A 27222-nucleotide genomic window follows, 5' to 3' on the forward strand; every position below is an offset into this window, starting at 1 on the left:
ATTTTTTCTGCTCTTACTTAGTCTATTTTATCCTAGCGCATATTAAACTCCATTAGATCTTGATTAAATTTCCAATTTATTTATATTAAATTTAATAATAAACAAATTAATTTAAGTTAAATTCAATATTCAATCAAAAATGGAATAAATTATTTTTAATAAATACTTTTATAAACAGCGAATTTAACTTAAATATGTTCAATGAATATGAAAATATATAATAGGAATATATCTGGCTTTGCTCATTATACATATTTGTTATACAATATATATATAAGAAATAAAAAAATGTATCTCTCAAATCTATTTTAATTTTAAATATTAATTTCTGAGGTTTTTTTTTTGCCAATATACTTGACTTAATAATTTTCAAATCTAATTCAACAACTCAATTTCATAAGTTACTTCATATATAGGAAATACTAATAATGAAATTTATTCCTCAAACCTATTTTTATTACTTTTATTATTTTTATTTTAAATATTATTATTTGAATTTTTTTACCCATCTACTTGATTAAATAACTTTTAAATATATTTAAACAGCTCAATTTAAAAAAAAAATAAAAATTTTTTTTTCGTAAATTTGCCTTGTATTATTTTTATTTTCTTAAGTGAATATTAAAGCTATTTAAGCCTTCTTGGCATATTCTTACCAACCTATAGATGGGCTCGTTTATTACCAAACATTGTGGGCTCAGTCAATCAAGAGGCATAGCTCATACCTGCAGCTAAGCTTTTCCGAAAAGCTTTTCCGCTTAACAGTGGCCACATTAACAGTGAATCCCTTCCCCTGCAGAGCTACCCCTACATGGACTCCAGCCAACCCCTAGTGGAAATGTTTTCCCCAGGCTGTGTCGGTCACCCACAACTCGTCAACTGCCTCATTCACACCTATGGTCGTATTTGCACCTTGCTGTCATGCGCGCTGTGTCCGTTCGGACTCTCGCACACGAATAGCGCTCGACGCGAGGCGATGCGATGCGATGGCAAGCGGCAGCATCGGCTCGGCTGGGCGACATCGGAAAAGCCGTTCGGTTTTCCGTGCTTCGGCATTTCGGCACGACAGCACGACAGCTGCGACGCTCGCCTTTGCCTTGGTGGGAGGGTGGCAAAAGCGTCGCCGCTCACCTGAAAGCGAACGCTGCTTTGTCGTCGTCGCTGTCGCCGTCGCCGTTGGTCGTGTGTTGGGCGCTCTGTTTCCACCCCTTGCGCGCATTTCCGAAGCAGGTGTAACAATTATTATTTTCTCGTTGATTTTGTCGTCGCAGCCGCTGCCGACGACGACGACGACGACGCCGTCATCGTTGTTGTTTTGCCTTTTTTGCGTTGCACGCTCTGCCCGTCGCCCTGCGTACGCCGCCTCTTGATTTTCCATTTCTCTTAAACGCAGTCTCCCGCTCGCACAGCAACACTCTCGCTCGCTCGCACCAGCACGCGGCTATCGGCAGGGCGCGCACGCATGGCGCTTGCATTTTCTGTCTCACATGGCCCCACGTGTGTGTGTCAAAGTGTGTGTGTCCTTATCTGCCTGTGTGTGTGTGTGTGTGTAGGTGGGTGCTAGTAATGTTGTTACTGCAACAATAGCTGCTATTACAACAGCAAAGGTAGCAGCAGCAGAGCGGCAGAGGCAACAGCGAATGTCCCTTCGCACGAAGGTGAATCCCACAGCGTCGTCGAACTGCTCAGGTGGGCCAGTTGGTGTGCGCCTTCCCCATCTGATCCTCAAAAAGTCTTATACGAATTGTGGATGACTTATACGAGTGTTATATAACAACGAAAGTCATGGGGCTTTGCACACAATGATGAACACGTTACCAAATCGCGCCCAGCGAACGACGACGACAGCAAACAAGAAAAAATTATAATGAACAAAAGACGTTTAATAATTGCACACCTGAGGCACCACAAAAGCCGAGCCTCAATATGAAGCGTCTCCAGCAACAGCAAAAGCAAAAGCAGCAACAGCAAAATCAACAACAACAAAAACAATATCAAAGGCAAAGGCAAAAGAACGTTGAAGAGGCAACAAGCCAAGGAACCGGCAGGTAACAAACAGCAACAGAGAGGAAGAGCAGAGAGCGAGAGAGAGAGAGAGCGACAGAGAAAGAGAGAGAGAGAGTGAGCTGAGCAGAGAGGAGACTAACTAAAGGTGTGCTACGCGCTCCGAATACAATTTTCGGAGTAAATTTTTCTAGAAGGAGAAATGCTGCCCAGCCTACGTCGCTGTCGTCGTCAACGACGTCGTCGTCGTCGTCGTCGATGTCGATGTTGTTGTCGTCGTCTCGTACACGAGCTAGCATCTCTTGGTGGTCGGTGTCGGTGTCGAACTCGTCCGGTTCTGGCCTCTACTGTTGCTTTATTTTGGATAACGTGCGTCGCTGTCGCTGCCGCTGCCGCTGCCGCAGTCGCTGCCGGCGGCAGCGTTGGCGCAACAGATTCAATCTGGCGACAGCAGCGCTGCCGCACTCCGAAACAAAAAAAGGTATATTACCTTAGAATGCCAGTCGTTCTTACTTCAGTCTTCGTACAGTCTTTGCTTTAACCCGTTCCAATTCTGTCCGCCGTTCGTACGCTCGCTCGCTCGTTCGCTCTATAGAAATCATATGTAGTATAACAGCAACAGCAACAACAACAACAACAACAACAACAGCAGCAACTGGCACCGTAATAATAACAACAACAACCACTACAACAAATACAACTACAACAGTAGCAGCAGTAGCAAAAATCGGCAACAACAACAACAAGAACAGCTATACCTGGCTATAGAACCAAACACGCGCGCCGACAGTCGACAGTCGCTTCTCTTCAGTTAGAGTTCTCGAGTTGTATTTTGTTGTTGTTGGCTATCATCATCAACAGGGTAGCCGTAGTCAGTCGTAGCCTCATCGCCGCCGAGCCGCCGCCGCTGTCGTAGCCGTCGCCGCCGCTGCCGCTGCCGTCGCCGTCGCCGTCGCAGCCAGCACACACATCACAAACCAACCACCACCACTACCACTACCAACAACATCAGCAGCAGCAGCAGCACCACCACCACCACCAACACCAACGCAAACACCCATAACAGCAGCAACAACAATAACAGAAGCAGAAGCAGCAGCAGCAGCAGCAACACTCACACACTCACACACACACACATACGCGTTCGCTCACTCACGAAAATTTCAATATCCAAATCAAAGTTGAGTTCAAATCGAAAACAGCCGCAATACCAGCAACAACGTCTCGCAAATAGCACGCGGATAATAAAAAACACACGCAGCATATCAAATAGTCAAAATTCGCCAAGTTCTGAATAAGTAAACGAAAATCAAATCAAATCAAATCAAATCAAATGAAATCATATCAATCTTTATGAACAGCTGCAATCAAAATAAAATACAAATATTTCTAAATGCAATATAATTCAATTCGAAAATATAAAAATAAATCAAAATAAAAACAAATCCGCAAACTTTTTCACACGGCTTTATTTCGGTAATTCTCGAGTTTTCACTTTACGTGTGTGCTAATAGAAATAAAAATCGGAAAATCTCAAAATCTCATGATCTACGAACGCTAAAAAACTTGAACTTCTCTAAATTGATTTGAAACTTAGCCGCTATCAGTGTATCGCTATTTTGTATATTCTGACACTTGACAACAACAATAACAGCAACAACAACAACAACTACAGCCACAACAACCACAAGATGTAAGCTAAAATTCATTAGGCAAAACAAATCAGATTCAAATTAAAATTAAACAAAAACCAAAAGCAAAAATAAAATTTATAATAAATAAAGACACAAATATTTTGTGCTCGCAAAATTTACTTAGAAAGAAAAAAAAAAATCTTTAAGCTAAAAGCGCACAAAATTGTTCAAATATCTGTACACAATGCTCGCATATATCCAGAAAATGACAATAAAAAGAATTGCTGGCCAAAAGTTCGTTGCTCGCCGACTCGATTTTGATTCTTATTGCCAGTAAGCCAGGCAGGCAGGCCAAGCTCTACAAAAGCGGCAACAGCCCAAGAAGACGTTCTAAACTGAGCTCACTGGCTTGTTCAAGTCAAGAGCAACAACAACAACAACAAGAAGAGCAGCAGCAGCAACAACAGCTCCAGCTCCACGAATAGGCTCAAAAGACTACCAAAGAAATTTCAAAGCCGGCAAAAAACAGAAAGAATACAAAAAAAAAAAAAAGAAAAGAAAAGAATGAAATATCAGCAGTGCATGAGACGTTAGACGGGAAAGGCAACGCTCACTGAGAGCTGACTGAGTCTTAGCCGGGCAGCAAGCGGCAAGCGGCAACAAAGAAACACGTTTTTGTGTTTGCGGGCCACAAAACCAAAACACAAAACAAAAGCAAAAAAAAAAAAAATTAAAAAAAACAAACACACACGAAAAAGAAACACTTTGTGTTTGTGTGTGCGTGTCTGTCTGTTAGCCATAAAACCTTATGGCCAACGTTCCAATAGGCCGCACACTCACTTCACTTTGCCCGTCCGCTTCGCTTCTTCTTCTCTCTCACCCTCTCTCGCTCTCTCTATTTCTCTGGCTCTGTTGCTCTTTCTTTCACTCAACCGCTCAATCGCGTACTTAGTACGCATCGAAATAATTCCCGTAGTTTATTTTTATTGTTGTAATTACACGTCTCCAAGCCAATCGCCGCGAGAGCACAGAGTTACGTTCATATCTCTAGTCTGAGTCCAACTTGGCAACGCGATCCCAAGAGCCACAAACTGTGAGTCAGGCAAAAATACAAATACAAAAAAAAAAAAAAAAAAAAAAAAAAAAAGAAAGAAGAGAATAAAAAAGAAAACAAAAATAAATAAAAAGCAAGGCAAAACCGGTAAAGGCAAAGAAATTTCGTGCGTGCTAATCACGGAGAGCGTAATGCGCTCGCACAATTGTTAGAACTGCCAGCAGAGAGTTGGCCAAGAGTCATTTAGGCGCTTTTTTGTAAGGTCTGAAAACGTGTTTTTTGTGCGTACAGAAAGAAACAAAAAATTGAAATAAAATAAGCAGCAACAAAATAAAAATGAAATAAATAAAAACTAAAATTATTAACGCACTTCAGACAAGAAGAGCACAAATTATTCAAAGGCAAATTTTTTGTTTTGTTTCAGAGCCGTAATTACAAGTAACCACACAACAACAACAACAACCACAACAAGAAACATCTATAAATAAAACAATCAACATTTTAGCTACAAAAGTTACAAAATATTAAAACACAAACAAATCAAAAAAAAAAAATTAAAGACAACTTAAAAAAAAAAAAACATCAACGAAAAGGCAACACCAACAAAACAACTATTGAATCATAAAAGTTAAAAAACAAAGATATCAAAAAACAAACCAACTTCATTTCATCTTCGCAACGACTTTGACTCGACACTTAATTGGTAATAAGAGCAAAATTATTATATTAAGTATTCTCATGCCCATTGTGTGTGTTTTCGTTACTCATTTTGTGCCATTTTGTTGTTATTTGTTTGCGCTTCATTTAGTTTCTCTTTTGTTTCACGAATTCCCCCGTTTTTCTGTTCGTTCGTTACTTAAGTTTCAAGTTTGGCTTTGAATTGGCAAATGATAAACAAAAAAGCCTCGACCAAAATAATTGCGGAAAAGTGACGCAATTATTCTAATTTTCCATTGGCAAATCTGATTTAACAAACTAACAAAAAACTATAACGCAATTTATGTTTAAACTTTGTGATTTGGTTTCATTTTTCATTCTCTCTCAACCAAAAATTTATATACAAAACGGAATTAATGAAAAACTCTGACACTCGCCCACTAAAACTAATCTAATTTTTTTTTCAACTACCAGTACAAGCAAGCCTCAAGATCGAAAAATATAATAATTGATAATCAAAAAGAATCAACTGGTATTTTTCTGTACCCAAATCAAACCAAACTCTTTCCCACACCAATCCAGACGAAATCCCCCCAAACAACAGAACCGAAACCCAACAGAAACAGAACGCATTCAAAAGAAAAACTAAACATTAAGCATTACGGCACAAAAGGCAGCTAAACTAAAAGCAAAAACAAAAAAGTGGCAAATTGTTGTTAACTTTAATGATATATAAGATATAAAAGAGGAAATCAAAGTCAAATTAATCTTGATTTCCGCCTCTGTGAGCAGCTGAGAATTCAAAGCAAATCAAAAACTCAGAACAGTATTAAGCGAAAAGCGAGAAAGAATTGTGTAATAATTGCGTAGCGCCAATTTGAGAAGATTTTTAAAAAACTATTTACAAAGAAGTCAAATTTTTTTAAAAATTAAATTAAATATATTGAAGAATAAACAAAACAATTGTTGGCAATTCATCTCGATTGAATTGTATATTTTATTGTTAATTTTGAGCGTAATTTGCACGTGAGACTGGCAAAGCCAAAGCAAACACAAGGGGGAAAATCAATTAGGAACAGCACTTTCGAAATACAGGTATAGGCACACGATTTGTAGCCAGGTGAAAGAAAAGGAGTAAGCCTAGCAACAGGGGCTATATAAAGGTGATAACGTTCAAGAAACGGCGGTCCAGGGTTAAGTAATTGCATTTTTTGTGCCCCCATCCCAGAGTTCATATTTAGCATCCCTTTCGGTTTAATTTGTCTCATCCTTTTTATTTACTCTTTTTTTTTTCGGGGATTAAAGTGTAGAATTTTTGGAAGAATATGCGAATGCAAAGGTTGTTAAATTGAAATTAAGTATAAATATTTACAAAAGGTGCGTCAATAGCAGTCAGATAAATAGCAACATATCAAAAGGGGAAATGCAAACAAGTAATTAGCATTTTTTAATTATTATAGCTGAAATTGAAAGTGCAGATCAATCAAAAACATAAAAGCGGAAAGCGAAAAAATAATATATAAATATATTTATATATACAGACATAAAGTAAATACCAGATATCAAATACAAATATCTGTTTATGTGTCTATGTGTGTGTGCATTTGCGTGTGTGTGTGTCTGTTAAGTGTCTATCATAATTAACTGGTTGTAACTGAATTCAAAAAGCAGTCAATTGTAGCAAGAATTACCTAAAAATAGATTAAAACGTAATAGCTGAAACGGTGTCAATCAACCAGAGATTTTTTCCATTAGCTCTCTTGACTAATTGTAGTGACAATTGGCTTAGTTTTTAGCAATCATATTTGTAGAATAGTTTCCTTAGAGTTAGGCAGAGAAATCGTTGGGACTTGATGCCTCGATCGACAAGAGTACGCGTTTTGACAATCAGTAAAAATTAGCGTATATATTTAAGGCCGAAGTTGAGTAGCAGAGCAATCGAAGCATTCAGAGTCAGGCAATAACCAGAGCATTATACTATATATACATTATACTATATAAGTACCATACATAAATATATATATACAGCTGCTCTACATATATTTATATTTATAAAGAACTTTTCGCAACTTTTGCTCTCAACTTAAATCAAACCTCAAACTACGAAAGAAAACTTTAAAAAACTCTACGACAATCTCTAAGGCAATTTTCCCCCCTAACTTAACTTAAGAAGGCTTAATCAATCAATCAATCAATCATCAAACTCTAAACAATCTTTAAACGGTTTTCAAAACTTTTACGCTATACACTTTATATATATTCTCTATACTTATACATCTAAATCCAAATATATATACATATAAATATATATATATATATACATATATATATATACAGAGCATATTATACATGTCTAATTATTCAATCTCAGTAGTGATACACAATAGACATAAGCACATTGCACTTTAGAGTGCCCATATAAATAGGTAAGACAATCTGCAGACAAGTATTAACTTGAAACTACGCTCAACAGCAACAAGAACAACAACAACTTAATAAATATTTAACTTGAATATTTCCTGGCGCAATAGAAACGTTAATTAAACTAAATTGAAGTCTCAGCACTCTTCAAGCACTTGATAACAATTTGCGTAAAACTTTTGAACACAATTGGCATAAATTACTTAAAATTACTCGATTGGCATTCGATATATAGATATTGATATATCATCGTATAAATATACAGAATTGGCAATAAACAAGCTCACTAAACATACAAGCACTTAACTCTCTCGACTACCCAAAACCAAAACCCGTGCAATTCCCACATCAAGAAAATACCAAATAAAATATCACAACAAAAACAAAAATAAGCTAAATAATAACATTTAAAAGCTAAGAGCAAAGTAAAAAAAAATCGCAACTTAAGCTAAAAGTAAAACTAAAAGTAAAACGAAAAAAAAACTAAAGAAAAGAAAAAACAAACAAACAAACAAACAAACAACAACAACAAAAACCAGTGCAGAATCTAGAATTTTTCAATCAACATTTGTTGCCAATAAAACTGTCATCATTGCCGCGTTAACAGAAACCACGGCGTCAGCAGCGATTGCAGCGCTCAGTATCAGCAGCAGCTCTCAAGCGTCGCTTGCAAACGCCAGCGCCAGCGCCAACGCCGCCAGCCCCAGTCCCAGCGCTGCCGCACCGCCGACAGTTGCAGCCGCAGCCGCAGCCAGCGCTACAGTTGCAGCAGCAGCAGCAGCAACTCCGTCGCCGCCGTTAACGGTAAAAAGCGAAATCGTTGCATCTGATTCAACAGCCGAGCCCTCCCCTATACAAGATTTAATCATGGTAAGCGACGCCCACATCCTAACAACAACATAATAAAACCAAAAACAAAAACAAAAAACAAAAACTTAAAACAAAATGCACAAGAAAATGCACTTGAAAATGAAACGCAAATCCAAAATTTGCCAATCGACCAAATTATATATCAAAATAAAAACTATATATACTTATATACGAGACGAAAGTTGAGATATTCACCATTTACATTGAAAATTGAAATCCAACGTTTCGTTTTTGTTAATACTCATACATACATATAATTAAATAACAATACAATCGATTCGAATCGAATTAACCAGTATATATATGATAATCCGCATACAAAAATTTGTACAGTTTACTATGCAAAATGAAACTATTCCTATTCTCTACTACCTACTCATATTTTTAGTTATTATATATACTTACTACCTAACTATAACTTAAACGTACTATAAGCAGTTCGATTACGAGCGCCAAGGGTCGAACAAACAAATGTCAATGGTTCTATATTTTCTTTCAAGTCTATCTAATTATTTAATTTATGTTATCATTTCTATTCTAATCCGCTGTGGAGTTGTTGTATAGAATCTGCTATATTTATTAAGTCACTTAAGTTAATTTGGCCTTATCGTTGCTATTCACGTTCTTGTATATACACAAATTCTAAATAAATTATTCTCTATAATATATGCTTACATTTGAGACATGTGCAGAGAAAGTCTTTAGAAATAGTCAGAACGAGTTCTTGACAAGATTTTATAATTCTGTCTGATGGAAATATTTTGCGAAATTAAAAAAGATGAAGCAAGCTCCAATACATAACCAAATCATGGTGATTTTCCTAATTGAAAGATTGTGAATAAAAGTATTCTAAACAAATCTTATATCTCAAATATATAAGTCTATATTGAATGTAATAAAAGGTTCCAGTAAATATGTCAAAAGCAAATACATATAATTATAATTTCGTCCTTCTCTTGACTTAGAGTGGTTCACAGCTTATTTCAAGCAATACCTAAAAGAATATTTTGGGATATTTTAAAATCTCTAATTCCCTAAAATCTAAACTAAAATTCCTATAAACACAATTAAAATTACAGCTTCTAGTCTATAGAATATTTATTAATTAATTTATTTAATACTAAGAAAAAAATGATTAAAATAAATCCGCATTTGATTTCAAATGATTTCAGCTGCAAATGTACAAATTCTTCGACTTATCGTAGGAATTTATTTTAGCTATTTTCTTATTCCTGTTTTCACCATTGACATTAAAGTGCGACTTAAGAGCAAATGACTAATTAAAGTTTATGTGCTTGTATCATTGATTGGTGTTGATGATATGATCCAAAGAAAACTGAGGTTCCATGCCCTGTCGACTCTGTTTCGCTCAGGCGTTGGAGCGCGTTTAATGTTGGCTCGTTGGCTCGTAATCTAACGCTTATATACATACACACAATTTCTAGCCCGAGTTCTGGTCTTGAAACTAGCTTATACTTTTACCACCAATTGCTGGCTGTCTTTAATCTATATTCTATTTGGCTCTCTTAAGATCTCTCTTTCTATAGATTTCGCTCTCTATCTATCTATCTCTCTCTCTCTCACTCTCTATCTCTCTTGCTTACTCATAAATTGTAGTTTTAACCAGCTATTCTCTATACGAACGACCTCTATACTATAACATTTAGTCACTGCTCTCACTTTGATCCCTGCTAATTTTGCCACCTTTTACTCTGCGCTGCATAGCGCACACGAATTTACCTTCTAGCCAAAATACGAATCTTATAATTTACCCAATAGACGAGGCACGATTGGTGCACCTTGGTCAGTAACTTTGGGGAGCTATGGAGTTACTACTCTTTTCAGTTGATTTTCAGTTTCCTCATATTGAATTTGTATGTTTTGTTTCTCTGAATATAATTTGGGTTCGCCAGTTGTGCGTTGTACTTGATATTATATTATGTTTAGTTATCCGTTGAATGGATTATTGTTTGCCAACATTTGCCAAATCAGCCAAAGTCAAAACCAAACTGAAACTTAAACTTCAATTAGCCCCAAACGAAAGCAAATATTGAGAATAATCTGAATGCGCATCAATTCACACCACGCACAGCAAATGCAACTGTTGCAAGCACCACCGCCCACGCATCCACATCATTTGCACCTGCAGCATCCAGCAGCCGCCGCCGCTGCCGCCGCAGCTGCTGCCGCGGGCGCATATCAAGCCTATCCGACGGGCGCCACAGCTGCAATGCTGCAGCAGAGCAACGTCGTCGCCGTCCAGCAACATCATCAACAGCAGCAGCAGCAGCAGCAGCAGCAACAACAGCAACAGCAGCAGCAACACGCAATGCTGCTTCATCATCAGGCCGCGGCGGCTGCCGTTGCCGCACAACAGCAGCAGCAACAGCAGCAGCAGGCACAACATCAACAGCAGCTCCAACTGCAGCAGCAACAGCAACACCATCAGGCACAACAGCAACAGGCCGCCCAACAGCAGTTCCACTATCAGCAGCAGGCGCAGGTTCAGGCTCATGCTATGCTACAGACGTATATGCAGCTGCAGGTGAACAATGTGGCTGCTGCGCCGGCCACGCCCACCAAATACGCGTCAGCTGGAATGGCGGCAGGTGGAGCACAGTATTATGCCGCGCCAACAACACCGCTCACGATAATACCGGCATGTAGTGGAGCCGCTGTGGCTGCTGCCGCCATGTTTGCCACAGCCGCCACGCCCACCTCAGCGGCGACCACCCCGAGCAACAATGTAAATAACTCAGTTAATCTATGTGATGTAACTAGAACTACTACCAAATCTACCACCACTACTACTAAGCAGCCCGCCGCCGCTGCCGCTGGCGACGCTGGCCATCCGGCGTACAGTGTTGGCGGCCGCCTGGTCTCGCTACTGGGACCGCCGCCAGCAGCTGTCGCCCACGCCGGCGCCGTTGGCAGCAGCAGCGGCAGTAGCGGCTGCAGCTCTGCATCTTCTGATTGTTCTATGCCATCGCCAACTTCACTACACTTATCTTCTCCTAAAAAGGTTTGTGTGTTCACTAAAAACGCTAACAACAACAAAACATTGCATTTCCAAATTAACTTAACAGAAATAAGCTTTTCTCTTTTAATTTTCCTCTCCACACACACTGATAATTCTTTATTTTCTTTTTACATTTTTTTGTTCTTTTCATTTTTGTTGTTTATCTCAGAACTCTCTCTCTCTCTCTCTCTCTAGTAGTTAGATATTTTCTTTAACACTGCGTGCCATTAAAAACATTTTGAACTCATTTTATTGTAGGCCTAGAACAATTAGTCAATTAATCTCTTTAATAAATCGATCACTGATCCACTTGATCCACTAATTGCGCTCTTTAGCTAAACACACAGTACCGTATCACAGATATATAAATATCTCTCTCGCCTTCTTTCTCTTCCCAAGCCACCGACCTCTGTCGTCTCTCTCTCTCTCTCTTTCTCTCTCTCTCACTCTCTGTACTGAGTAGCTTCTTCTCCTCATTTGATGTTGTATGCGTGTTGTAATTGTTGTTGTTATTAAATTTATTCAACTGTAGACTTGTAAATTGAATTATCTACTAGCTTAAGTTTCGCGCAATCTTGTTAGCTTGTAAGTATCTCATTTTGAATGCACATAAAGGGTAATATTATATTGGAATAATCTGTTCGGGTTCCCAGCCAACTTTTTGACATATTCATGCCATATGCCTAGTTTCTTATGCGGGTAACCGACTAGAGCTCCCCACAAACGTATCATTTGTACGAATATTTAATTTGCAATTTAATTACTACAGAGAATATACATATCACATTTATATAGATATACATCAGTATATACCTATATTTATGTGGACTTTTATCGACATATTTCTAATCCACTTGTCTGTGCCATTCGATTTGTGCGCCCATTTATTTATTTTTATTTTTATTTTTCTTTCCTATTTGTCTCATTTTGCCCATTTTTGCCGTGTTTTATTATTGGCGCTAGCGCACTTTGCACACGTACCAAAGTATTTCTGGCATCGCCCATCGATGGGCGTGACATCGTGCCACTCAATTGTGCGTAATAAAATAATGTGCAACCGCTTGACCATGCGACTGGCATACTGATGAGTGCTCGTGGTCGTCTGAAGGGTCGTGAATATATTTATGGAAAAGCCCTTTTGCGCTCCTTTTTTTTTTTTTTTTTTTTTTTTTTTTTTTTTTATAAAACCAGGACAAACAGTGAAGCAGAAGTTAAGTGGAGCTTGGTTAAGGCTCACATTTGGCTGAGGCCTGTGCATTGCGAAACTTTGGTGCCTCAATGTTGCCACGTTGCAAGCTTTGTGTGTGTGTGTGTGTGTGTGTGTGTGTGTGTGTGTGTGTGTGTGTGTGTGGTTGCGCTTGCTTTATTATTTTATCAGTCATAAATATCTCGCACATGCGAGCATTAACCGCAATTGTTTGGCGTGCACTTATGGCCTGACGTGGCAGTAGTTGCTCCCTAGCTGCAACACCCCTCCTGCTGTAGGTGGCAGGCGGCGGTGGTGGCCTGCTAGTGGTGCCACATGTCGTCCATATTGATTAGTTGGCAATGTCGCTGCAAATTGTTGCAAGTTGCACATAAAAACTGCGCTAGCTCCCTTTTGGACAAAACGAACTAACTGTTTTCAGCTGCCACAACTTCAATCCTCTCTCTCTCTCTCTCTCTAGCTCTGTGTGTGTGTGTTTATTCAACTGAACACAATTTTTAAGCGTGTCCATTCTCCGTTCATTATCGATTTTGAACATATCCCGACTGTCACAATTGCACGACTCGTTTGTATTTCAACTGCAGCTAAATGACTGTATTAAAAGCCGCCGCCCGCAGAGTAAACAAACAAACAATTGCATTGGCGTCGACATTAAGTTATCTGTAATTGATTTTGTTTATCGCCCAGCCGTACGAGCGAATCGCTCGACTATTTGATCTGTCGACCCGACTCCTGGCCCATTAAATCCATTAAACCATTTTTTTTTTTTTGCTCTGCATTTATTTTGCACACGAACATTGAAAACGCTGTAAAATATTCGAATGTGTAATATAACAAATTTTATGAAAATATACATACATATACACACATATGTATTTTCTGGTTGTTTTGTTATTATTATTATTACAATGCGCAATATGGTCATTATTGCTATTAATACGGCTATGGCAACATGCAAATGTTGCATATGTTGCACCTGGACAAAAAGTGAAAAACAATGCATTTGCTGTAGTTATTGTTGTTTAATTTGAATTTGTTGTTTACAAATGCGTGTCGTATGCATATAGCATGCAAACAAACAACAAACATTCAATGTTTGTTTTCATTGTTCCCGATAAGTAATAGAGGAGATTTTCACATTACCTTGAATTTTTGAAAGAATTATTAAAAATAAGAGAAATAATTAATTTCTACTACACAAATGAAATTGCCTAAAAACTAGTTCTTTTCATTTCAATGCAAATATTTGCCAGCAAATGTCATATTTTATATTAAATATAAATATCCCCATATACAAATAGCCTCTGGGAGCTCATCAAATCTGTGTTCAGTATTTTAGAGCCTTGGGCGGCAGGAAAAGTTTGCAAAGCAAATAGAGATTGCGTTTAATGCACGCAATTTTAATTTCAGCTGAAAATTTCACTTTGTGGTTGAAAAAAAAAAAAAAAAGAAGCATTAGATACAACATACAAAAAATAATAATAAATTTGTGTCTACAAAGCGGCGAGAGGAGCAGCATACAAAGTGTCAAAGCCAGCGCTGGCTTTGAAGTGTAAGTGGTGGCCTGGACGCCCTGGACGGCCTGGCCGGCCTGGACATGGGGCCGGCGTTTGCCGTTTGGCCTGGCAGCCTGCACTTCTAATAAGCCAACATCTAACTTAGAAATGCACAAATAAACTTTTTAAATTTAAAAATTCATCAAACTTTGAAACGCTCTCGCTCGCGTCGAGCATAGAAGTCAGCAAATACGCGTATATAAAGTGCGTTCCTCTCATAATACAAAATAACGGGAAGAAAAAAAATATATATAGTAATATAAAAAAAAAAGTTAATAAAATTACATTAATCCGTAATCGGAAAACTTGGACAACACGAATACGGCGCAAAAGTTTTCCGCTCGGCTCGAAGAGAAATTTATAATAAGCGATTTACAAGCAACAAAATACAAGAAAAAAAAATAAAAAGAAGAAACGAGTTTTCTAACTAAAATTTCAATTATTTTGGCAGGCAGCAATAAAATAATTTGAAATTTAAATGCACTAGACGCCCACGCCCTCCTTTCTCAAATAGGGCAGACAATCTGTTGCCCAGTTCAAGCGACAGGGCGGTGATTGTCAAGAAATGTTGAATGTAGAGCACACAGATGGGTGGCTGGCGCAGCGGGGCAGCGAGGCAGCGGGGCAGCGGGGCAGCGTGGCAGCGGGACACAAGGGCGAGACACGCACATCAAATTGAGATGAGAAAATAAAATTCAATAAACTCTTGTTAAGCACGCAGCGAGTCAGTCGTCCAGGCCGAGTGTTGGCCTGAGTTGTTGCTGTTGTTGTTGCTGCTGTAGCAGCGACAAGGACAACGTTTTAAATATTGACAGCCAGCTCCACCTTATGCTGTACTCGGTTCCCTCTCCAGCATCTGTGCCTAGCGCCAACAATGTTGTCGATTAAATAGATAAATCAACCCTAGGGACATGTACACCCGAACATTTTTGCATTGATCAAAAGCTCGCCCCCTCTCAGCTGTGTGTTGGCTGTGCGTGGAAGGGGGTGCGGGAGGGGAATATTATGGTTAGGCATTGTTATGATTTCGAGAGCATGCAGGCATCACAAACTGAACGACAACGAATGGGCCATATCGATTTTGGGCTATTGAAAATTATAGCACACTTTATGGGCTCTGTCACACAATTAGAGTTGCTGTGCGTGTGTGTGTGTGTGTGTGTGTGGGTGTGTGGGAGTGTGTGTTCATACAATTGCGCTAATCAGTCGTGGGACATGTGCTAAAGGAATAGCAGCAGAAAAGATTTAGAGGAAAAAACACACACAGAGACACACAGAGAGAGAGAGAAAGAGAGAGAGAGACAGAGAGAGGACACACATACACTCATTTCTTACATTTCTTAGTCTCTGTCTCTGACAAAACAAATTAAAAAGTTATGACTTAAAACGTTAGGCTAAAACGAAATTGACGCTCGCTTGGCCAACTCCCAAATGCCGTTGGCCAAATTTAAATTGCTTTTGTTGCGCTTTTGAAGCTGAAGCTGCATTTGCTGCTGCCGCTGCTGTTGATGATGATTTTCCTTTTTGTGCGCAAGTTTTCTTTGTTGTTTGCACAAATAGTTTTTTGTCGCCATTGCCATAAAAAATAGGAGATTTCCTTTTGAAAGGCAGCGTGAATAAAAATGTGTTAAAGAAGTTTTGGGGTGGGTTGATGAGGGGTGATGAATGGGTGCTGGGATGGCGTAAAAAGGAGTACGCCGCGGCGCGAATTAAGCTTTGCGCGGCTAAGCGGCCACAGCAAAGCGCATTAAAAAAGTTGTGCATACTTTTTGGCTAGAGTGGAAACTTAATGCAACTGAAGTAAAGTTTGATTCATTAAAAGCTTTAGTGCAGCTACATATAAATATTAGATGAATATAATTATGAATATGAATATTGAATATGCACACGTGTGTGTCTATGTGTGCGTGTGTGCTTTGCGGCATAGCCGCTTGACTGGCAACCCATTAAAAGTTGACACGCTCAACAACCCTAAGCCAACTTATGGGGCTGTAACTTTGGCATTTACGAGCGCCAGCATTTGCCCTTTAGTGTGTACTGTATTACACTACGTATGTGTACGTGTGTGTGTGTGCGTTGTGGGAGTGTGAGAGTGTGAGAGAGTATATATACTAATCCAGCTGGAGTTGAGCTGTCGCGCTGACCAACTTTTTGGCGCACTATAAACTAGAAGCGACAAACGAACTTATTAATATGCAATGCACACTTTGTAGCTATATTAATTGCAATATTAAATTTCCACTAATATACGCTTAGCACGGCCAGCTAGCTAGCTAGCTGACAGTCAGTCAGTCGGTCCGTCGGTCGGTCGGTAAGTTATTCCAGACAGGATCCACCCTTACAACGCCGCGAAGTATGCTCTAAAAACTTGTGAACAACTTTCAGTGGATGTGCGTCGAGTTGGGATACAGCTCGAGCAAAGTAATTATTAGATCCTAACCTTTGTACGTGTGTGTTTTAGGTAGTGCGTGTGTGTGACTTGTTGTGCAATATGGCTCCTGCTGTTGCTCGGCAGGAGTAGCAGCTCCTGCTACTGTTTGTTGCATTCGCATGCAGCGCGAGTCCGCTGTAAAGCGATACTAATGATGAGTTTTGCTGGCAGCAAATGAACTCAATTTAGTGCGTCTCGCATTACACAAGCACCGCACCGAGAGAGACTGAATGGACAGAGCACAGGCCCAGAGAAGTAGTTGGCGCCGAGCTCACCTCTCCGCACCACACCATACTCGTCCCCTTTCTTTTCTATTTTTGATGACTGTTAGTGCAACAGACAGATGGCAGCTGGCAGCTGGCAGCTGGAAATTGCATGTGCTGCATATTTAAGCCAAAAACTGACTGCAATCGTGGACCAAAGAATAGCAAAGGTGAACCTCAATGCATGAGGCATTTTCATGCTCCAAATTGCGCGCAAGCTGCCGTAAACTATATGCGAAAGCCAGACAGAGAAACAGAGAGACCCACAGACAAGGGATGCGCGAGGGCGGACGGTTGTGGGCATGGCAGCCAGGTTGGGGCCAGAGTGCAGTTGCACTGCGCTTCAACGCGCACCACTCGTAATGTTGGCTTAAGTTTGAAGTTAACAAAATTTTCACACACGCGCGCACACACGCGCCGCAAATCTGAACACAGGGCGCAGCTGATTACATTAACTAAAGTTCAGCATATGCAAACACAAGGCCAACATAGAGAAAGAGAGAGAGAGAGAGAGGGAGAGGGAAGGCGGGAGAGAGAAAGCGATAGCGTGATGGAGAGAAAAGAAAAGTGTGTGGCAGCTTCTGCATCTGGTGCTGCGGTCGCTTGCGGCATGTTGCAGTGGTTCGCAAATTAATTTGTTGAAAATAAGTTGTCGAAAAGTTGGCAGCGCCAAGAGCCAATGCAAATGCTTTTGCAACTACATTTTGCCTTTTGCATGTATGCATGTACATACATATGTATGCATGCGGCAGTGATTAATAAATACTTTACTTGCAGTACTTTGCTTGTTAAGGCGGGCGTGGCAGGGCCAGGGGCAGGGGCTGGGGCAGGGGCAGGGGCAGCGTTGGGGCGAATCCTGTTTAAGTCTAATTAATGGGCGCCCACAACTTTATATGCATCATTTTTAGTGGTTTAATTATGCATAATCTCTCTCCCTCTCTGTACAGGAATCTCTTTGGATTCTCAACGAGCAGACATCAAGTAATTTATATAAATATATATACGTACATCTATATATATGTGTCTGCAGAGTTTGATTTGACTTTCGGCCATAAACATGACATGTTTATGTCATCGTATCTGTGGTAAGCCTCATAACGAGACAGCTCGTCTGCCACAGTTACGCTCAGCTTGTCAGTTAGTCAGTCACTCAGTCAGTTAGTTAGTTAATCAAGAGTGTCTGTCAGACACTCCAAGAGCAAAGACTCTATCGGTTGTGCGCCTAAGCATCATCAACTTCAGCTGGCCAAAACTGAGGCAAACTGGCTAAAGCTGTCGACAATTGTCACCTTTGTCAACATCAAATTTTCCGCTAGTTTTATGTGCATAAATGCAAAATGCAAAATGACAGTTGCACAGACAAACAGACAGACAGACAGAGGGACAGAGAGATGGTCAGACTTTTGATGAGTTGCGCAATTTAGAGTGCAAAAAACTAAAATGCAAAATTTTGTAATAACATAAAGAATAGTCAATGCTCTTCTGCAGAGCTATAATCAAAAGCAAAAAGTTTTTTGGTTTTATAAATAAATTTTGTAGTTAGAAAAAAAATTTTTAGAGCTCGCAAGAACCTGGTATGAATGTATAAAAAAATAAATAAATAAATAAATAAAAAATAAAAAAAATATATATATATATTTATTTATAGAATAATATAAATTTTTCGATAAAATATATAAGATTAAAGTTTTATTATATATATAATAAAATTATTATATATATAATAAAATTCTTATCAAATTTAATTCTCTCATATATATGTAATACTCTCAACTCCAGCTTAGATTCTCTATATTGTCTAGTAATGCATATCAAATTTATATATAAAATTACTTTAATATATCTTCAGAGAATTCTCAACAAATGTCGAAAGCTATAATACCCTGTCTTAGGGTATATAAAAGCCAGAGGCTGTGGAAAAAATTGCTATTGCAGCAGCCCCATTGTCAGTTCTGTTGTCGTCTTTAGCTCTCGTTGCTCCTTGCTTGCTTTTAAGCAATTCTCCTTCACACACACATACACGCACATACACAGACGAACAGAGCACACTTAAACGGGTTTGATTGTGTGTGCAAATGCTGCAAATGTGCCGGCGCCAATTTTTTATGCTCATAAATGCAGCAAAGGCAACACCAACAGAGCCCCAAAACACTGCCCCTCACTCCTCCTGCTCTCAGCCCTGTGTCAGGGTCTCATTGTGTTTGCATGGAGCCTTCGCCTCCTCGGAGCAGCTCTTCTTGGCATATTTTTGTGCTGTTTCATCATTTTCATCAGCAGACATTGCTCATACGCCACGTTCGTCAACAAAGGCGGCATCAGTTCAGCTCAGTTCAGTTCAGTTTTTTTTTTTTTTCTTATTTGTTTTCTTTCATTTTTTATTTGCCTGCATTTCTTCATGTCGGTTTATTTTGCAGCTTTGCCCAGCTTCTTGGCCGTATCTGTTTGTTGGCACACTCAAAACGTTAACAGTATTTTCAGCAGCATTTTCGAGACAGTTTGTCATAATTTCATAGAATGAACTGCGGGCTGCCTTTCTATTCTCTCGTTCGTTCCATATTGCTCTTTGTTTGCCTGCCGGCTGACTTTAAAATACTTGACTGTGTGACGTTTTATTGTGGCAACATGACAAATCGTCAAGTGTCAGTGGAGGTTTCTTTATTTAATTTGAACGTCTGCTCCTCCTGCTGCTCCTGCTGCTGCTGCCTTTGTCTGCCACACACAGTGGGGCTTCTTTAATGGGTTAAATGGCTGCCAGTTAGCAGTTGAGTTCAGCTGAATTCAGTTGAGTTGAGTAGAACAGTTAGTTTGGACTAACTTGGCTTTTATCTGCTCGCACATAAATTCTATTGGGCATTTGTGCCTACTTCAATGCGCCGCTTTTCCGAATGCTCAATTACAATATTTTAGCTCTATGCAAATTTATGAGCATTTTCATTTCGATCAATTTACGTTGGCCTCCATATTTTGTCTACATGTGTGTGTGTGTGTGACTGACCGAATGTCTGTTTTATTTATGGCTTTTACGAGATGACCCAAGGAATAAAAAAAAAAAAAAATTTATTCATTGAAGTTTTTACAGTCAACTACACCTTTTCAATGTGGATAAAGATGAGCACGCGTTACGCTTACTCTCCTTCTCCCTCTCTCTCTCTCTCTTTCTCTCTCGCTTATTCTCTGTTTGCTTGCGCCTAGTTTTTCTCTGTCCAACTCTTGTGCTGTTGTAATCATTCATACTTCATCAACTTGACCGACTCCATGGCCCGGCTTGGCTTAGCTTAGCTCTCGTGCCGTGCCTTCCTTTCTTTCCGCCTGCCTGCGGTAGGACAGAGCCCGTTGGCTTCATTGCTATGCAAACTGCTCCCAATGGCTACGTTTAATGGTCAAGTGTGTAAAATTGCATAGCAAATCGTAGTCCGGTTTTAGCGATGGATGTGCCCATGTCCTTAGATAAACATCCTTTGCCTAGGACCCAAGCAAGAACCGTTCGCTTTTTGCTGTTGCTGCCTCTCTTACATATTGATGTGATTTACCACTTATGTCTTTGGGGCGTCCAACAGTTTACTGTGCAAATTGTTTGGAATTCAGTTTTGAATTAAGCATCCCTCATCTTCTCGTCCAGTCCGTTGGCTATGATACATGTGCCAAATGTGTAATGCCCGTTAGAGAAGTCAGTGGAGGGCAGAGGGAGTCCGAGGAGTCGGAGTCGTTAGCTTACGTGTTCTGCTTTTGCTCTTGACATGTGGCCCAATCGCCATTCAAAATATATATTTTCGAGGCCGCTAGCATCGATTTGATGGATTTTGAATATATCCCTGAAATAAGTTGCTGCTGACAGTCTCTTCCACCACACCCACTTTTCATCAGGCCAGCAATTGTCCTACGTTGCGGATGCTGTCCTGCTCCTGCACAGCTGAGTTGTTATAGTTGATTTCATTATAATTTCGATTTGCATAAGCAAATGTCTAAGCAAACGACTCGGTGCTCCGCAGCACCCGCCTCCAGCTGTTGTGCTGCCCAGTTGCGTCAAATTGAATCGCTCGGGATTTCCCTGACATCGTCAGGAGCGACAGTTCATCAGCAGCAGTTGAAGCAGGAGCGACTGGCCCATGCCGGGCGGTGGTTAGGGCATTCAACTGTTCGTCAAGTTACGACAGTGTATCAATTTTCGGCTCGGGCTACCTTTAACCCGCCCGCCCCCTGCCAGCAATCGACCCACCTATTCTCTATTGCCAAGGAGCTGCTCACATTTCATTAGCTTGTCAACATTTGTGTAGCTCGGGCCATGTCTTTGACACTTCGGCCGGCGGCGTTGGTGGGGATTGGATGGGATAGGACAGCAAATTGAAGTTGCCATAGATGCTACATTGTTGCTACTGTTGTTGCCTTAAATAGTTAAACTGCTTAGCGAGGACTGCTGCTGCTGCTTCTGCTGCTGCGTACACATCTTGCGATTTCCTCCATCGAAGCTCAAAAGCAGACTACGGTCATATGCTGTATTTAGCCAAGGACTTGTCAGGAGCGGCCGCTCCATTTGGTTGCTATGCAAATCAATTTGCCTAGCACGTTGCCGATGTGGCTATTTGTCTACTTTGTGTGGTTCAAGTTGCTGTAGCTGTAGCCGTGGCTCTTGCTGTTGCTGTTGCTTTGTGCTGTCTCATTTTGCTGTGCGAAATGTTACTTGGCAGGTTCATTAGTATCATCAACAGAGGCATCGGAGGCAGTAACAACAACAACAGCAACAGAAACAACAACCGCTTTGTTTAGTTAACTTTATTGAGTGTTTGAACTTTGATATCCAATTTTCTTAACTTCATCTGGCAGTGTGGCTGTCCGCTGCCCCGCCTCGTCTGGCCGTCTATTAGCCAGGCTCTCGACTACACTTAATTTGCTTTAATTGCCATAATTTAGGCAATGCTTTTGTTGTTGTTATTGTTGTTATTGGACTGCTTTGGTTTGTCCCATGCAAATTTAATTGACGCACACTTTTAAAGCTTATAAATTACTTGACTTGCGTCAGCAGCTAGCAGCCAGCAGCAGCCAGCATCCCTGGTAACAAGGTACACAAAGAACAAATCCTTTGAACAAAGCAAACGCATGAATAGAAATCATAAATTTAGCTAGCAGCCATAAAAAAGGATATCAACCTACAGCTCCCCTCCCTCCAACACACAATGTAAATTCTCCTTTGCATGTGTGTGTGTGTGTGTGTGTGTGTGTGTGTGTGTGTGTGTGTGTGTGTGTGTCTGTGTGCTATCGATATGCCAAAATCTATACAAAGTGCTATACAAAGGCAACGACTTCCAGCAGGTGGGCCCGCCTACTTCAACCGCTGCTGGCTAGAAAAAAAAAAAAAAAAAAAAATACACGAAAAATCGCAGCACGTAGAGCGCCATGAAATATGCTCAGATTGCTTGGCATTTTCCCTACACTCATATGTGCACGTGTATGTGTGTGTGTGCTGCCATTTTATTTATTTTGCTGCCGTTTGCTTCATTGTCAAGCAGAGCAAATTTTATTAGGCAGTCGCCTTAAAGCATGCAACAGTTTTTGGCAACAAGCAGACAACAGCCAATTAGACATAGGCAGAGGCAGCCGCAGCCGCAGCAGCAGCAACAGCGGCAGCAACTGGTTTCAACTCCTGTTGCGCCGTTGTTGGCTGTTGGCATCGTGCCAGCAAAGCTTTATTGTAGTTTAATAGGCAACGACGACGCCAGCGACGCGTCTGCCGGCATTGGGCTGGAGGAGGCGCGGCATATTTGTAACTGCTCGACTTTTCACGCATTGCTTTCAAACCACTTAACGCAAATGATGTTGATATAGCGAAGGGCAACTTTTTTGTTAGGCAGCTTTTGTTTTTGTTTTGTGTGTTTTTTTTTTTTATTTACCTTATTCCTTATTTTTGGCAAAACTTTGTGCATAAACACACACTTGCCATAACGTGGCACGCTCCACATTTGTGCTCTGGCTCGAGATTGTTGTTGTTCTTGCGCTACTTTCGCTTTTCCTAAGAGTAGGCAACAACAACAGCAACAACAACAACAGCAACAACAACAACAACAGTGCTAGCGAGCTGCAAAGTCGTTGAGCGCTAAAAGCAACGCAAAATGTAACAGAAGAAAAAAAAAACGTAAAATTTTTCTACAACTTTTGCCCGCTGTTTGCGTGTGTGTGTGTGTGTGTGAGCGTTGTTAGAACAAGTTAATGTAAAAAAAATTTGGATGCTTTGAAAAACATTTGGCAAGCCAAAAATTGTAAAGAAAATAAAAACAAGAAACAAAAACAACAAGTAGAAGAAGCTGAGCCCGCATAGACAAGCTGAAAGCCGAACAGCGAACAGCGAATGGCATGAAAATTGTTGCGGTCGCTGTTCTTGTTAAACAAAATACACGAAAGCGCATAAATAAAATCAAACAAAAAACCGAACCAACTCTCGTTCACATCATCAATGTCAGAAAGGTATCGGAGAGGGGTGTGTGGGGGGATGCTAAAGATGTAGATGACGGTTGGTGTTGGGGTGGCTCGCATTGTCGAGCTATGAGAACCCGCACATTATCGTCATCGTCATGGATCAGCCGCAATGCTGTAATTTTGTTATAGGCAATGCCACGTGTATGTGTGTGTGAGTGTGGGTTGTGTGTGTGTGGGTTGTGTGTGTGTGGGTGCACAACCTGGGCTGTCGTTTGGCAAGATAAATGTCTATTTAAATTGTCCCTGTTTCGCTATGTGCCTCGGCCGACTGCTCGGGGTCGTATCGTGCCACACGGCGTGCCACTCGCCTCTCGCCTCTTGCCTCGTGCCCCGTTTCATGGCAGGGCTTTGTGTCTAGCGGCATGCCGCCTGCTGCCACTTCACGAGCTCCTCTAGTTAAATCTTTATTGTTATCATAATTTGCTTTTATCCATGCTCAGGGCTTGTCACTGACTACCCCGGCAACCTGGGCCTAACCTACTTACAACAAGTCTATATATATAAATATATATGTACATATATCTATATACATATATATTTTTATCGTAATTGTTTTCGTGCATCTTGTGTTTTCTTTTTTTTTTTTTTTTCTCCTGGCTCCCAATTTCGTTTGTCAAAAGCGGAAAGCGAAACGAAAGCAAAAGCGAAAGTGAAGAGCGACAAAATGGTGCGTAAATAGCATCAGGATCTCCGTTTCGCTCCGCTTGTTTAGCATCTGTGCTTTGCTTGCTTAGCAAATCAATAAAAGTAGATAATTGAGATTTCTTTAACAAGATTTTGGGTGTCATGATATTAAAATTATAAGTAGGCAGCACAGAGTAGGCAGCGGCATAAATTACTCATAATTTGATTGCAAGTGAGACCTTGAAAATGATACGCCTCGGGGCTGCAGACTAGCGACAAGCAATGTCTGCTAACGGTTTGGGAAATAGGCTCATTACGCGCTAAGAAAATGTCAAAATTGTGGAAATTTAATATTGTCAAAAAGAAAGAAAACAAAAAAAAAAAAAAAAAGGAAAACAATTTACGTAATTACACAAGTTCTAGGAAAAAATGAATAAAATAGGGCAGAAACACATCATATAAATATGCTCATTAAAATTAAGATATTTTTAATTTGTATGACCTGTTTATAGAAATATTATTTATTTAATTTGTTGGCTTTTGCTCGTAAGCAAAACAAATATAATAAAATATTTACATATTAGTGATTAAATTTAAATATTTGCATTTGATATTGTGTGCTCTTTAATTACATATATATATATATATATATATATATATATATATATATATATATATATATATATATATATATATATATATATATTTATTATTATAAATATATGTATACATATAGGGATTTGATGTCCAGTTGTACACTTGTTTTTTCTAGACTTAAGCGCTCCATAATATTTGCAATAATTATTAATAAACTTCTCTTACTTACATCCATTTCAGGTAAGGATCGATGAACAATTACTATATAAATTTAATCATTGGGTAAGCCGCTATGCAAACATATCAAGTGTAAACATAGACTGCAAAAACTGTTTCTAGCCACACTGAATTGACAGCATCCAGCATCCATCCTGCCCCCGGATTGCGTAAGGCAATTGTTGTGGGGCAGATCGTGTGCTGCATAATTGAATTTTAAATAAACTACCTCAAATAATGCACACACACAGACACACGCGCACACATATGAGCACACACACACACACACACGCACACTCACGTAGTAAGACCCTTTGGCCAAAAGTGTCTGCTTTTTAACTGTAAATAAATTTCATCGAATTTTCTTGTGCTCCTTTCGCCTTTGAAGACGTTGATATCGTTGCGAGGCAACGCTGCTGCGCCCTGTGTGTTCAGCCGCATCCGGCGCCATAAAGTATGCAATTTTATTTTAGTGCACCCGGCCGGCACTTACCTGCCCGACTCGGTGGCCTCCTGCTCCTCCTACCCCTGCTCCTGCCCGTTGCGCCTTCTCTCTGCTCCTTTATTTGTTGCTTTAATGTTATAAAATATTTAAGTTTACATTTCTTACACACACGCTTCGCAACTTGATCCTGCCTCCTGTTTATGGCGCCGGCAAAAGATTTGCCATGCTGTAACTATATATATATATATATATTTATTTAAGTGTGTGTGTGTGTGTGTGCTTGTGGCTGTGTATGTTGTTGTTTTGGTCTCGTTGCATTGCATGAGTTGCTGGCTGACCATTTTTATAACAGGATTTCCTAGCAGCATCTTAGCCGGGCAGCCAGTCAGCTCAACGGCTTGCCACTTGGCAGTGGCCCTACTGTCAGGAGTCAACCACATATTCGCACACACATTCACATACACATACACATACGCACATGTGTTTGTTCAGCTTTAATATTTGTTTTGCCATTGTCGTCTCTGACCCCAACTGGCCTGCACACTGGCTATTTGTGCAGCACTTGAACCTGCGTCTATGATAAACTGCAATTTCATTTTTATCCGCAAATATAATTAACTGACAGCCAGACAGACAGACAGACAGGCAGGCAGGCAGGCAACTATGTGGAGTACGCTCTTCACTTACATTTTATTTAAAAGTTTAATAAGTCAAGCAAGTAATGTGCAGCCATTAGATAATTAATTTAACACTTATCAAACCCCCTTGCAGTCTCTTACAACTAATTGGCTTTCATTTGCCAATTCAATCAGCAAAAAAAAAAAAAAAAAAAAAAAAAAAGAGAAAAATTGAGCAAAAATAAAAAGAAAGGAAAGACATGCTTCAGAGGCAGACGAAGTCGACAGACGGCGGACGGCGGACAGACTTAAGTGGAAAGTCAAAGTAAAACTGAAAGCAAACGTGCAGAGAGATATCAGCTGTTGGCTCTTCGTGCCCGACTCCTGCCAAGTCATTAATGCTATTTGCGGCACATTTAGGGTTGAACTTGGCACCGTTTAGTTCAGTCCGAGGCCAGAGCTTCTGACCTTAACACAAAACGCTTCAATGAACCGGTCAAATGGTCAAAAGGTCGGACAGGTGGAGTATGCTGTGGCTGTGGCTAAATCACGGAAGCTGGGCAAATTAATGTGGCTGGTAAAAAGGGTAATTTCTGTAGCCAGGAAAATAGACGCAAAGTTAAACGAGCCAACGTAAATGACCAAAAGCCATATACCCTGGAAACTTTTTTCATTTTTCTTTATTTTATCCAAACAGCTACATTAACACATAGGCAACCCTTTAAAAAAACTTTGCAGAATATCTAAAAAAAAGTAAACTTGTTGCGTCTTCGAAATGGAGTGAGTTGAGCACAAAGGCGAAAATAGACAGGGAAAAATATCTGCCTACCTTTGCTTTAATTTAGCTTATATTTTTATTTCGCTTAGGAACTGGTGCCATTCATTAAGAACGTAGCAAAGGCCTGTCAAAAACAACAACAACAACAACAACAAAGTAAAATAGGTGAAAAGGTAGCCAAGTTACTAAAACACAAAGGGGCGCTAGAAGCGCGTTTCGCGGCGCCGTTTGGCATTAAACTCATTAACGATAATTGCAGTGGTGCGCCGGCTTTTGAAAGAATTAGATTCTGTTAATTAATTTTCGCATGTAGCTACAACAACAACAACAGCAGCAACAGCTGAGAAATCTCGTTAGCACT

General features: G+C 40.0%; 1 protein-coding gene and 2 long non-coding RNA genes across 10 annotated transcripts in view; all 3 read left to right on the forward strand.

The window, feature by feature from the left end:
- Positions 1–3069: 3069 nt before the first annotated feature.
- LOC122756845 lies at positions 3070–5224 on the forward strand. Its single transcript, XR_006356691.1, has 2 exons — positions 3070–3697; positions 5117–5224. It is a non-coding gene; the product is annotated as an uncharacterized LOC122756845 (long non-coding RNA).
- Positions 5225–5272: 48 nt separating this feature from the next.
- On the forward strand, positions 5273–8183 carry LOC122756844. The gene is made up of 2 exons (XR_006356690.1): positions 5273–5395; positions 8006–8183. It is a non-coding gene; the product is annotated as an uncharacterized LOC122756844 (long non-coding RNA).
- A 47-nt stretch (positions 8184–8230) lies between these two features.
- The window catches only part of LOC6573893 (polypyrimidine tract-binding protein 1), a 94943-nt gene continuing 75951 nt past the window's right edge, over positions 8231–27222 (forward strand). For 2 of the 8 annotated variants that reach the window (XM_032727980.2, XM_044007494.1), the window contains exons 1-3: positions 8232–8640; positions 10733–11386; positions 25046–25087. In XM_032727980.2, coding sequence (XP_032583871.2) covers positions 8638–8640; positions 10733–11386; positions 25046–25087 — 699 coding nt within the window. In that variant the 5' untranslated portion in view covers positions 8232–8637. Of the gene's footprint in view, positions 8641–10732; positions 11387–25045; positions 25088–27222 lie in introns of all 8 variants that reach the window. The other 6 variants (XM_044007495.1, XM_044007497.1, XM_044007496.1 and 3 more) reach the window with 5 other exon arrangements.

This window comes from Drosophila mojavensis, unplaced genomic scaffold, assembly GCF_018153725.1.
Source record: "Drosophila mojavensis isolate 15081-1352.22 unplaced genomic scaffold, ASM1815372v1 contig_16, whole genome shotgun sequence".
Lineage (NCBI taxonomy): Eukaryota > Metazoa > Arthropoda > Insecta > Diptera > Drosophilidae > Drosophila > Drosophila mojavensis.